This window comes from Coregonus clupeaformis, chromosome 20 (assembly GCF_020615455.1).
Source record: "Coregonus clupeaformis isolate EN_2021a chromosome 20, ASM2061545v1, whole genome shotgun sequence".
NCBI classification, from domain to species: domain Eukaryota; kingdom Metazoa; phylum Chordata; class Actinopteri; order Salmoniformes; family Salmonidae; genus Coregonus; species Coregonus clupeaformis.
In genome coordinates, this window is record NC_059211.1 from 8406260 (window position 1) to 8419187 (window position 12928).

The following is a 12928-nucleotide window of genomic DNA, read 5'->3' on the forward strand; positions in this document are numbered from 1 at the left end:
AATTGGCCTAGTGTCGTCCAGGTTAGGAGAGGGTTTGGCCGGCCGGGATTTCCATGTCCCATCGCGCTCTAGCGACTCCTTGTGGCTTGCCGGGCGCCTGCAAGCTGACTTCGGTCGCCAGCTGGACGGTGTTTCCTCCGACACATTGGTGCGGCTGGCTTACAGGTTAAGCGAGCAGTGTGTCAAGAAGCAGTGCGGCTTGGCAGAGTCGTGTTTCGGAGGATGCATGGCTCTCGACCATCGCCTCTCCCGAGTCCGTAGGGGAGTTGCAGCGATGGGACAAGACTAACTACCAATTGGATATCACGAAATTGGGGAGAAAAAGGGTTACAAAAAATATATACCAAAAAAAGTATGGCCTTTTAGGCGCAGGACGATTTGCAGGCAGAGACAAATAAATAGGTTATCAATAGCCTATTTATTTTAAAAAACGCAACGTTGCACCTCGACTCACATTGGTTGAGCGCCCTCCACTTCTTTCTATTAGCAATATTTATTTCAAGACACTGTAGTAAACTGTAGCCTAATCGTATTAAAGTTAATTTCCTTGGAAAGATAACTGTGCCGTGCGTCTCCGCCCATACATTTAATTGAGACCACACATATAGCCTATAGGCGCACATGATCTCGCACGCCCAACTAGGAGAGGTATAGGCTACTGAACTTGACGCAGCGAATTATGAGTGTGTGTGAATAGTGCGACAAAAATGTGCTTTTAATCAACTATATATATAACACATCCAAAACAGAAAAACGACAGTTTCCACATTTTCATCCCAAAGTTGTCTGTCTACCCGCCTGCACCCAGCATGAAAAATGCAGACAGCGCCTCAATGATCTCTGCCCTCTACATATAGAACAACACGGTGCTCCTATAGGATATACAATAGAACAACACGGTGCATTTTTTGATAGGAGCACCGTGTTGATAATTTATTTTGCTAGTATCATTGATCTATTATCAAAATGTTTTTCTGAATTCACTACCGATGGGGATTTGACATCCCATGTTACACTCTATAAGGGCTCCAGAGAAATGCTAGTTGGCTACATTTAAACTTGAATAGCACTGAATGCCCTATTGTCTGTTCAGGTTCATGTACCTGTGACTGCATCGTCCTGGTACAGGTTAGACTTGAGCAGGTCGTACACATCCTGCCTGGCCGTACCCAAGGCAGCCAATCCCAGGCCTAGACCTCCACCGTGACGGACAATCTGTGGGAGGAAATGAAGCAAACCAAACAAAATGGCCGTCACAGACACGAAGACAACTTTGTATTCAACTCAAATGTGACATGATGTCCCTCTGATGGGCTTTGTGGAATTATCTCCATACTGCTTACACACACAAACACATCAGATCAAATCTAAGTGATCAAAGGGGTAGTGGGGCTATCGGTTGATTTGGAATTGGGCACGGTAAATGTGACGCGTCTGCTTGTTGCCACTCACGTCGTTGCTGGCGTTCTTGAGCTGGCTGAGCAGGTAGTCGATAATGTCCCCCCCGTGGTTGGCGTGGATCAGCCCGAGGGCGTACAGGCCGCCTCCCTCCTGGTAGGCCGATCCAGGGGAGGTGTCTTTTGGCAGATAGGTGGCCATCAACTGCAGCGCCTCTTTCTCGTGGCCCTGAAAAGATGCAGAGATGTGGGTGAAATGTGGTTCTTTACATAAAAATCTGAATACCAAAATAATTCTCAGATATCCATTTAGGTTTTAAATTGTTTCAGCAAAGGTTTACCTTGTGAATGACACCAAGACTGGCTGTGGCTGTGAACTTCGCCCAGTTGGTGGCTCTTGCAAGCCACTCCAAGTTCTCTCTGTTAAAAGAATGAATAAAATCACATCACACATTAAAACACAGCGTTGTCCCTTTATGTCCTCACACTACTAGGTAAATGTACCCCACTACCACCTTCACAATGGAAGAGAAATGTAAAGCTATACTACAAATACGAATTTTCTGGAGAGTTATGAAGTGTGCTGGCAAAACAGAAGGTGATAGTCTCCATTTGTTTATGTTATAGCTGTTGATGTTATAGCATAGTGGCTATACCTGAGGAACTGGTCACTTGTGGTCCCCGTATGCATGAAGGAATTGGCTATGACCGTGGCTGTGTGGCACACTGAATTTCGGACTGCATCCTGGAATAGGTAGACGAAGCAACAAAACTTGTAGTATTTTAAATCCAATATATACAGTACCAAAAAGTTTGGACACCTACTCATTCAAGGGTTTTTCTTTATTTTTTACTATTTTCTACATTGTAGAATAATAGTGAAGACATAACTATGAAATAACACATATGGAATCATGTAGTCACAAAAAAAAAGTGTTAAACAAATTAAAATATATTTTATATTTGAGATTCTTCAAAGTAGCCACCCTTTGCCTTGATGACAGCTTTGCACACTTTTGGCATTCTCTCAACCAGCTTCATGAGGTAGTCACCTGGAATGCATTTCAATTAACAGGTGTGCTTGTTAAAAGTTAATTTGTGGAATTTCTTTCCTTCTTAATGCGTATGAGCCAATCAGTTGTGTTGTGACAAGGTAGGGGTGGTATACAGAAGATAGCCCTATTTGGTAAAAGGACAAGTCCATATTATGGCAAGAACAGATCAAATAAGCAAAGAGAAATGACAGTCCATCATTACTTTAAGACATGAAGTTCAGTCAATCCGGAAAAACCATCAAGCGCTGTGGTGAAACTGGCTCTCATGAGGACCGCCACAGGAAAGGAAGACCCAGAGTTACCTCTGCTGCAGAGGATAAGTTCATTAGAGTTACCAGCCTCAGAAATTGCAGCCAAATAAATGCTTCACAGAGTTCAAGTCACAGACATCTCAACATCAACTGTTCAGAGGAGACCGTGTCAATCAGGCCTTCATAGTCATTCTGCAGCGATATGCCATCCCATCTGGTTTGCGCTTAGTGAGACTATCATTTGTTTTTCAACAGGATAATGACCCAAAACACACCTCCAGGCTGTGTAAGGGCTATTTGACCAAGAAGGAGAGTGATGGTGCTGCATCAATGACCTGGCCTCCACAATTACATTTACATTTATCACCCGACCTCAACCCAATTGAGATGGTTTGGGATAAGTTGGACCGCAGAGTGAAGGAAAAGCAGCCAACAAGTGCTCAGCATATGTGGGAACACCTTCAAGACTGTTGGAAAAGCCTTCCTCATGAAGCTGGTTGAGAGAATGCCAAGAGTGTGCAAAGCTGTCATCAAGGCAAAGGGTGGCGACTTTGAAGAATCTAAAACCTAAAATATATTTTGATTTGTTTAACACTTTTTTGGTTCCTACATGATTCCATATGTGTTATTTCATAGTTTTGATGTCTTCACTACTGGTACTGTATGTCTAATACTCATACTGGCATCCTTTACCTTTGTGTTCTTGAGAATCATTAGGTCTGTGTTGTTGTTCCGGATGAGGAACTGCAGATGCAATTCGATGGCCATTTCTCCGCTGAGAATTTTTATCATCTTTGCATTCTGGTCCTTCGGCTCATCGTTCTATGCAAGTAGAGGCAGGGCTGATCAATTATTTTGGGTGACAACAACCATTTAAAATAGCAAACAGCTCTCCACAACCAAAGAGAACCATCAAGTAGAGGTGGGGGTAACAGGGGGTCTTTTGTACTCACGTCTGCTGCTTTCCCTGCAGGGGAGCTGCCGGCCTTATCGTCCGTCTCCATAGCATCACTGAGACAAAGGAGAAAATATTATCATTTCCATGCAACTTAAAGATAAAAAATACAATCCTGATTGGCTAAACATCTTGGTTAAATCAACTTAGTTTCACAGTAAATTACCTGTGATATGTCAAGATATTCCCCCTACACCGAAGTGCAATTTTAACACATCTTACTACATTTTCTACCCATTTTCCGTGCTCCCTAGATCTTTCCTTAACCCCTTTCTCTTTCCTTTCCCTACCCCTCACACCCTGAGACTGTACCCTCCGCATCGCCCACCTGTCTTTGTCCAGGGTGGGCACGGTGCCCGTGTTGGTGGAGCCGGGCACGGCAGGGATGGGCGTGCCCACGGTGCGCAGGTTCTGGATGACGGAGGAGAGGAACTGCTGGCTGGCGCTCTCGTACAGGTCGAAGCAGATCTGATAGGCCATCAGCAGGTTGTCTTCCTTCACCAGCTTCTCTAGGATGTCACTCACCGCCTGTGGGTCGTCCAGGAAGATCAGGCACTGTGGAGGAGAGAAAGAGACAAAGTTTGAGTGTGATGCATGGTGGTCACGTGGTTACTTCCTTGTATTAGTAAGGTGTATTTATTTGATATTGTACACATTTGAAGCTAAAAGCTAAAATGCAGTAACTAAAACTAAAAGAGATTTAGGTGGGGGGGAATGAAGACCGGTAATCTCTAGTCAGCCTCAAATCGACTGATTCTGCTGGCAAAACGTGAGTATGGGCACATGCAACCTGTTTGTACTGATGAAGACACCTCAGACCAAAACATTGCTAAAAATAAAGGTGGTTTATGAACAATATTGTGTTTGTCTTCTCTTTTCCTCATGTAGTTTCTCACCTACCCCCCGAACAATAAGGTGTGCATGTGACAATGTTTATTTTCAAAGTAATTTGCCATTGACTGACTGTCTAATTCCACTGGGTCAAGATGCTACAGTTTCAGATGGTGAAATCGGAGAACCATCCAACCATCAAACTGTGGGAAGCTGAATGGATATTATTAACAAAAATCGGAGCCCAAATTGAAGTGTCCTTTCTTCCTGTTACCTGGCAAACGTTGATGAAGTCAGGCTTCTCCAGATTCATATAGAGCTTGACCAGCACTCGGAGGACCTCGTTGCGGAACTTCTTGTTCTGCATCAGTGACATACAGACCTTCAAGCTGTAGGCCAGTAGGCCACTAACGTCGTTCTGTACAAGACGAGAAGAAGGAAGAGGGTTAGAATTTCAACATAAAATGTTGCAATTTGTTATTGGAAAAAAAGTTTTACACCACAACAAAAACATTCCATTCAAATGTAGGTTAAACCAAAAAGACATGGATCTGTGGATTTTCATGAAGCGAATAATTTTTGATTACATGAAGTAGTCAAATTAAACATACATTTGTGGAACCAAAACAGAATTGGTTCAGAAGAAGACCACGGGAACCACTGACCGATTCGAGGATGGTCTTCTCAAAGATGTCCAGGCGCCGCGTCTCCAGGGCAATGCCGATGGCCTGCTTGTACTTGTGGTCGCCCAGGCACCGCAGGAACATCTTGTTGACGATGCCCTCCAGCCGGGGGTCGATGCTCTTCTTCTCCTCATCCTCGGGAAGCTCAGCGTTCTCCACGCGTTGCTTGGTGTAGTGGTCGATGCATTTGGCTGAGGGAGAGACCGAGGTCATCAAAGAACTGCTTTATACCACTGAGGAATAATCAAGTGCTGTGATTTGTGGTATCAGTGGGTTGATATCTGAATTAGCAACGCTGGTCAGTGGGTATACATCAATTGAACGTTACTGAGGTGACTATGTGTAATGTAACAAAAGGGAAGCCTAAAGATCAGCAGGAGGTCATTATCAAGATTGTGTACTTGGGGACACCAGAACATGCAGTTGTGACGTCACTCACCGATAATGGTCTCCACATACTCAGAGTCGTCTGTGACATTGAAAAGGTCTCCTGCACCCAGAGCGTAGTTTAAAGACTCATCAAACGCCCCAAGGTGGTAGAACACTTTAGAAGCCACCAAGGCAGCAAACGCCCTGCTCCGAAATGTCTCATCTTCATACAGGACCTCGCTGTGAGGAGAGACGCCATTTAGAAATAAAGCCATTTAACATGAAAAACTTTCACTTGTCACTTGTCATTTTTCCCCTTCCAATAAAACAATAAAACGGACAATTTTGTGCTTTATTTCCTTATCTAAAAACTTACATTTTGTCAACAGATCCTGATATCTCAGCCCAGAAGTCATTGACAATGGAGTTCAGCTTGTGCAGAGCAAACTCCTATAAGCAAAACAATCCCAACGTTAGACCATGATCTTTAAATGTTAATCTAACAGGATTTTGGTATACTGTAGGTCCAGGATTGGTGACCACTGGTGTATTCTTACCTTGAGCTGGGGCTCCTCCTCATCCAGGAGTGAAATGATTCCAGCTGAAATCAAATAATATGTAGCTAGTCAGTTTCAACATCATGGATAAAACATGATACATATGTGTAGATAGCTAGCTAACGTTCGCCATCTCATTTGTGACGGTCATAGTTACCTAGCTAGCTAAGTTAGCTACATGTGAAGCCCAAACAGGTCAAACTCGAAGTAGCCGCGTTTACCGGGCTTTGAAAACAAATTATACAGCATGTTGTTTTACATTATCTAGTTTGCCTACTAGCTAGATGGGCCGGGCACAACTGTTGACAACTAGTAGGGTGTCCACCCACTCTGCCCAGAGTGGTGAAAACACGCTTAGTGGGCCGCAGGTAGCTTAGTGGGTAAGAGCGTTGTGCCAGTAACCGAAAGGTCGCTGGTTCTAATCCCCGAGCCGACTAGGTGAAAAATCGGTCGATGTGCCCTTAAGCAAGGCACTTAACCCTAATTGCTCCTGTCAGTCGCTCTGGATAAGAGCGTCTGCTAAATCACTAAAATGTAAAAATGTGATGACATTTCACTTGTGTTATAAAAATTAATTTCACCAAGACAAATATGATTATTTATGTTATGAATCGTTCAGTGGGGTCTTTCTCTAACATATAATTAACATTATAACCAAAAATTCGGATTTCTTAACTTACTACATCCGATAATAAGCACAGAGCTCTGTTGTCAGAGCGGTGCAGCTTTCTTGACAAACTTGAGGATTTTACATTTTGTGGTAATTGTCTTCCAAGTTGTTTTCATTGGTCGCAAATAGCAAAATTAGCATGACATGAGCTGAATTAAATGTAAAAGGCTTTGAAAATAAAAAGCTTGTGGTAAGCTCAGGGCTTCATTTACATTTCACAGATATATGCTTGCTTTTGTGAGAAGTCGAAAAAGAAAAGGAACTTTGCATTAATATGAACAGCGTATACTAAAATACTACATGTAAGGGCAAACATGTTTTGGTGATTTCTGGTACATCATCAAAATCAATAAATCACAGCACGTTTTTTGAAGCATTAAGCCGTTTTTACCTGATTAAGTACTAGTGTTGCAAGGTATCCCGAAACTTCGGTACTTTTTCAATACTAGAACACTTTTTCAATACTTGTCTCCTGAGTGGCGCAGTGGTCTAAGGCACTGCATCGCAGTGCTAACTGTGCCACTAGAGATCCTGGTTCGAATCCAGGCTCTGTCGCAGCCGGCCGCGACCGGGAGACTCATGGGCGGCGCACACTTAGCCCAGCGTCGTCCAGGGTAGGGGAGGGAATGGCCGGCAGGGATGTAGCTCAGTTGATAGAGCATGGCGTTTGCAACGCCAGGGTTGTGGGTTCGATTCCCACGGGGGGCCAGTATAAAAAAATATGTATTCACTAACTGTAAGTCGCTCTGGATAAGAGCGTCTGCTAAATGAGTAAAATGTAAATGTAAACATGAAAAACTGTTAGGTACTAGAATTTTTGTTACTTTCGGAACTTCTGTCAAATGTGTCTCACTGATCAAGTCCGTATTAGCACAGCCGATGTCCCCCTTATAGCGCGAGTGCACCGTGCCACTTAACCTGCACTGGGTGTCTGAGCTAGTGGGACGGACGGGCTTAAGGTCATGAAATATTGTGTGGATGAAAGGAGGGTGGTTTGAATAAAGAGAAAACAATACGTTAAAATCCATAAATGTATCTTTCTTGTGCAATTATCACTGCGTAAACCAAACATTAGGAACACATTTCCTAATATTGAGTTGCGCGCACCCCCCCGGCAGACATACTTTGAAAACAGTTACTGTAGCATTTATTTAACTATACAACTTGCACGTACCCATACTTGACTTTTGACATTTTTTATGAAATGCTCGCACTGTAGAGCCCTGAGTGTGACCACCCGCCAATGTGGCTGGTGAATTAGACATTCTTATCCGCCAATGCCAAAATCAACCCACATTTGGCCGGGGGGCAGGTGTTAATTTTAGGCCCCGTCTCTGAAACATTGTGAGTAGCGGCGCATTTATGAGCGCATCTGATGTAGATTAGGGAAGATGTTATATCCCGGGGATATAGGCTACTGAATATTGTGCGGTTTCCTCCCGCATGTTGTTGCAAGACCAATGTGAAAGTAATATGAAGATTGGGACACACAAGTGATGAGTCATAAATGGATTTAACGTGAGCATTTTTGTCCAATAAACAAATGACTTGCATGGACACGTGGTTATATTTAGGAATTTTTGTTTGTTTGAAAATGTTAAATCAACCAAACAAAAAAAATACAAATGTAACAAATAGCCAAACTCTGATTCGAACTATAGTTCAAAACTGTGTGAAAACACCCTTAATCTAGCTACTTCTGTACAAATTATGTTTTTGTTGTTATCTAAAGAAACATAGGAATGTGTTTATGGTTGAACTTTCTGTAAGTTTTCCTTAAATTGTTGTTCAAAGCTGCTCGCATCACAATAGCACACGGCATAGAGCGTGTTGAGCGTTGCGCTAAAAAGGGTCTGTGCGGAAACATGTGCGATTAAAAGGGTCCGTGCGGTGAACAAATGGAGATGCGATTAACGGCGTCAAAAGTTACCGGCATTAAAAATGTCACGCATTAACTTTGACAGCCCTACTATCTATACACTTCATTCGGAAAGTATTCAGACCCCTTTACTTTTTCCACATTTTGGAAAGCTTGAATTGACAGTTATGCTATAGTATGAAATTGAAAATCATTAAAATAGAAACAAATACACGCAACATTTCCATAGCCTGTTTATCAGCGACGCTGATTATCGAGAGGGAGAGTGTTGAAAACATTTTTCAAATACTGTGAGGAACTATTATAATTTGAATGGAAGTTTTTTTTTTTTACTGACTTCGTTGACGTACTGTGTGAGGTGAAGAAAAGCCCAGCTGGGCACTTTCCTACATTTGACATTTGCAAGAAGCAGGCCAGGTTCTTCAATGTGTGCTCAGGCAAGCGCGCTCCGTCAACATTAACAGGACAGAGAAACCAGACACATGCTCATTGCTCACATGGAGCGCGTAAATGATATGAAATAAACCAAAACGTATCTCTCATAAGTGTAGCAGGTTGTGAACTCTGCAAATAACGTTTCCAACCAGAGAATGAGAGCGGTAAGTTACTGTACATAATACATGCATTAACTGAAATTAATCTAACCAAATGACAAATTGTCTGTTTTACAAACGGTAGGTTACCACATGGGAATTCATAAAAGTGCATTGCCGGGCGACACTGTATAGCCTAGGCTACTATTCTACTTTGCGGTGATAGGAGGGCGGCAATTTTTTGTGTCTAGTCTAGGGCCTCAAATTTCCGGGCGGCATCGACGGCCATGGCCGTGGATGCCCCCTTGTGTGGCCGTAATGCCCCCTAAAAATAAATCCATGCCTAGCGGCCAAACTGGACGTTATGCCCTTGGGCTGAATATACAGTACCAGTCAAAAGTTTGGACACACCTACTCATTCAAGGGTTTTTATTTGAACTATTTTCTACATTGTAGAATAATAGTGAAGACATCAAAACTATTAAATAACACATATGGAATCATGTAGTAACCAATAAAAGTGTTAAACAAATCAAAATATATTTTATATTTGAGATTCTTCAAAGTAGCCACCCTCTCAACCAGCTTCACCTGGAATGCTTTTCCAAAAGTCTTGAAGGAGTTCCCACATATGCTGAGCACTTGTTGGCTGCTTTTCCTTCACTCTGCGGTCCAACTCATTACATTTACATTTTACATTTTAGTGATTTAGCAGACGCTCTTATCCAGAGCGACTTACAGGAGCAATTAGGGTTAAGTGCCTTGCTTAAGGGCACATCGCCAGATTTTTCACCTAGTCGGCTCGGCGATTAGAACCAGCGACCTTTCAGTTACTGGCACAACGCTCTTACCCACTAAGCTACCTGCCGCCCCAACTCATCCCAAACCATCTCAATTGGGTTGAGGTCGGGTGATTGTGGAGGCCAGGTCATCTGATGCAGCACTCCATCACTCTCCTTCTTGGTCAAATAGCCCTTACACAGCCTGGAGGTGTGTTGGGTCATTGAAAAACAAATGATTGTCCCACTAACTCCAAACCAGATGGGATGGCGTATCGCTGCAGAATGCTGTGGTAGCCATGCTGGTTAAGTATGCCAAAATTCTAAATAACAGACAGTGTCACCAGCAAAGCACCCCCACACCTCCTCCTCCATGCTTCACGGCGGGAACTACACATGCGGAGATCATCTGTTTACCTACACTGCATCTCACAAAGACACAGCGGTTAGAACCAAAAATCTCAAATTTGGACTCCAGACCAAAGGACAGATTTCCACCGGTCTAATGTCCATTGCTCATGTTTCTTTGCCCAAGCAAGTCTCTTCTTATTGGTGTCCTTTAGTAGTGGTTTCTTTGCAGCAATTCGACCATGAAGGCTTGATTCACAAAGTCTCCTCTGAACAGTTTGTTGAGATGTGTCTGTTACTTGAACTCTGTGAAGCATTTATTTGGGCTGCAATTTCTGAGGCTGGTAACTCTAATGAACTTATCCTCTGCAGCAGAGGTAACTCTAGGTCTTCCATTCCTGTGGCGGTCCTCATGAGAGCCAGGTTCATCATAGCGCTTGATGGTTTTTGCGACTGAACTTTAAGAAACTTTCAAAGATCATGAAATGTTCCGTATTGACTGACCTTCATGTCTTAAAGTAATGATGGCCTGTCATTTCTCTTTGCTTATTTGAGCTGTTCTTGCCATAATATGGACTTGGTCTTTTACTAAATAGGGCTATCTTCTGTATACATCCCCTACCTTGTCACAACACAACTGATTGGCTCAAATGCATTAAGAAGGAAAGAAATTCCACAAATTAAATTTTAACAAATTCGGGGCGGCAGGTAGCTTAGTGGTTAAGAGCGTTGTGCCAGTAACCGAAAGGTCGCTGGTTCCAATCCCCGAGCCGACTAGGTGAAAAATCTGTCGATGTGCCCTTGAGCAAGGCACTTAACCCTAATTGCTCATGTAAGTCGCTCTGGATAAGAGCGTCTGCTAAATGACTAAAATTTAAAATGTAACAAGACACACCTGTTAATTGAAATGCATTCCAGGTGACTACCTCATGAATCTGGTTGAGAGAATGCCAATAGTGTGGGGAGAAAAGGAAAAGGTGAGAGGAGGAGAGTGCGTAGATGCGAGAAGGAATTAACGAGCAATGTAAATATGCTGTTTGTTTGTGGCTGCTATGAAAGTGAACTGTGTTTGAGGGTGATCAGGGGTGTATTTATTCCTCCGATTCTGTTGAAAAACATTTCTCAAACGGAACGTGGATAAATATACCTGAATTTGTCCAATAGATACTCTCGTTTGTAACTGTTGGACTAACGATTACACCCTCGATCAGCTAGATGCAGGCAAGCGTGTGCAAGGCGGAATTGAATGTGTCACTGTCACCTTGATTACTCAAATGTTTCTCTCGACCTATGCACCTACGTTGTAAACTTTCATTCATAGGCTAAGTTGTGGCAACCTCATGATGGGTATAGGGAAAATTCGAGTATCATGTAGTAACCTAAACCTATCGATGTTACATTGAACTGGGTGAATGGAATATGAATGACAGTCATCCATTATGCTGTAATAGAAATAAGGCCATGCTCATAAAAACAAATAATTGTCCTCCCTTAAACGGCACCGAACGCCACTGTACGTTTTTTTATTGGACACCCTCCTACTAGGTAACAATGCACTAACTGTAAGTCGCTCTGGATAAGAGCGTCTGCTAAATGACTAAAATGTAAATGTGACAGCTAATGTGATGCCGGTACTAACTAGGTAACTAACGTTAGATAGCCAGGTAGCTAACGTTAGATAGCCAGCCAGCTAACGTTAGCCAGCTAACTAGGTAACGTTAGCTAAATTACGTTGTCCAACGGCTAATGCCGACTATAGTCGTCATGAAACAATATAGCCAACTAATAATAATGTTTTGGAATACATTTGTCCGTTTCTAGCTAGTTAGTTAGTTCGCTTGAAAAGTTTGTAAAATGGGTAGCTAGCCAGCTATGTGACTCAGCTAAATCAATAGATGTTAGCTAGCATCTTTCCCGTTTTCCATAATGCTGACATTTGCTACTGCTTACCGGCAGATGTTATCATGTTTGGTTCGTTATTCTCCCCCTCAACTCCACGAACCCAGGTTTCCGTTTCAGTTAGCAACAATGAACTTATGGAAAATCAAAACCTTGAAAGGACCGTAAAAGTGTCCGTTGTTCTCAACAGTGTCCACTTGTCTCTTGAAAATAATTGTTTTGCTGAATAATGAAAGCCCCCTTCCGAAAGACCCATAGTTAGGTATATCTAGTTAGTGCCTGATGAAATTACAGCTCGTCATTGTCAAATATTTAATCCCATCCTGATTCTTGGACAGGGTGAAGAAAAAATATGATTTAAATAATCGTAAAAAGTCTGTATATTTCGATTCTTATAACATTTAAAACATCATGTCAGTATATTTTTTTAAATCCTCAAACCGGCTTATATTCTGCCAGTGTCGCAGGAACCAGTTATTTTACATGTCATACACACGTTTTTCTGCAACCCTATCACTGGAGAGAAAAAAAATACAAGGAGACTTCAGTCAGAAATAATGACAGTGAATTCACATTAGTGCGTGTTTATTTTCGACGAGTTTTGTACCATCATTAGTACGTCTTTTAAATTAAAATTGATTTGTGACTTACATTTATGCCCTTTTTATCAGTACTTCCACATAAGCAAGAGAGGTGCAATACATTATTGCTCTTTGAAAATA

At 42.4% G+C, this 12928-nt stretch overlaps 1 protein-coding gene across 1 annotated transcript in view; it reads right to left on the reverse strand.

Moving 5' to 3' along the window:
- Positions 1-12437, reverse strand: part of LOC121533768 (26S proteasome non-ATPase regulatory subunit 1) — a 115963-nt gene extending 103526 nt beyond the window's left edge. Inside the window, exons 1-13 of the mRNA XM_041839992.2 lie at positions 12258-12437; positions 6099-6142; positions 5918-5991; positions 5612-5781; positions 5155-5363; positions 4764-4907; positions 3987-4213; positions 3657-3714; positions 3397-3525; positions 2054-2142; positions 1739-1817; positions 1453-1626; positions 1104-1215 (exon numbers count right to left, since the gene is read on the reverse strand). Of these exons, the coding sequence (XP_041695926.2) occupies positions 1104-1215; positions 1453-1626; positions 1739-1817; positions 2054-2142; positions 3397-3525; positions 3657-3714; positions 3987-4213; positions 4764-4907; positions 5155-5363; positions 5612-5781; positions 5918-5991; positions 6099-6142; positions 12258-12273 (1525 nt within the window). The 5' untranslated portion in view covers positions 12274-12437. The remainder of the gene's footprint in view (positions 1-1103; positions 1216-1452; positions 1627-1738; positions 1818-2053; positions 2143-3396; positions 3526-3656; positions 3715-3986; positions 4214-4763; positions 4908-5154; positions 5364-5611; positions 5782-5917; positions 5992-6098; positions 6143-12257) is intronic.
- Positions 12438-12928: the final 491 nt, after the last annotated feature.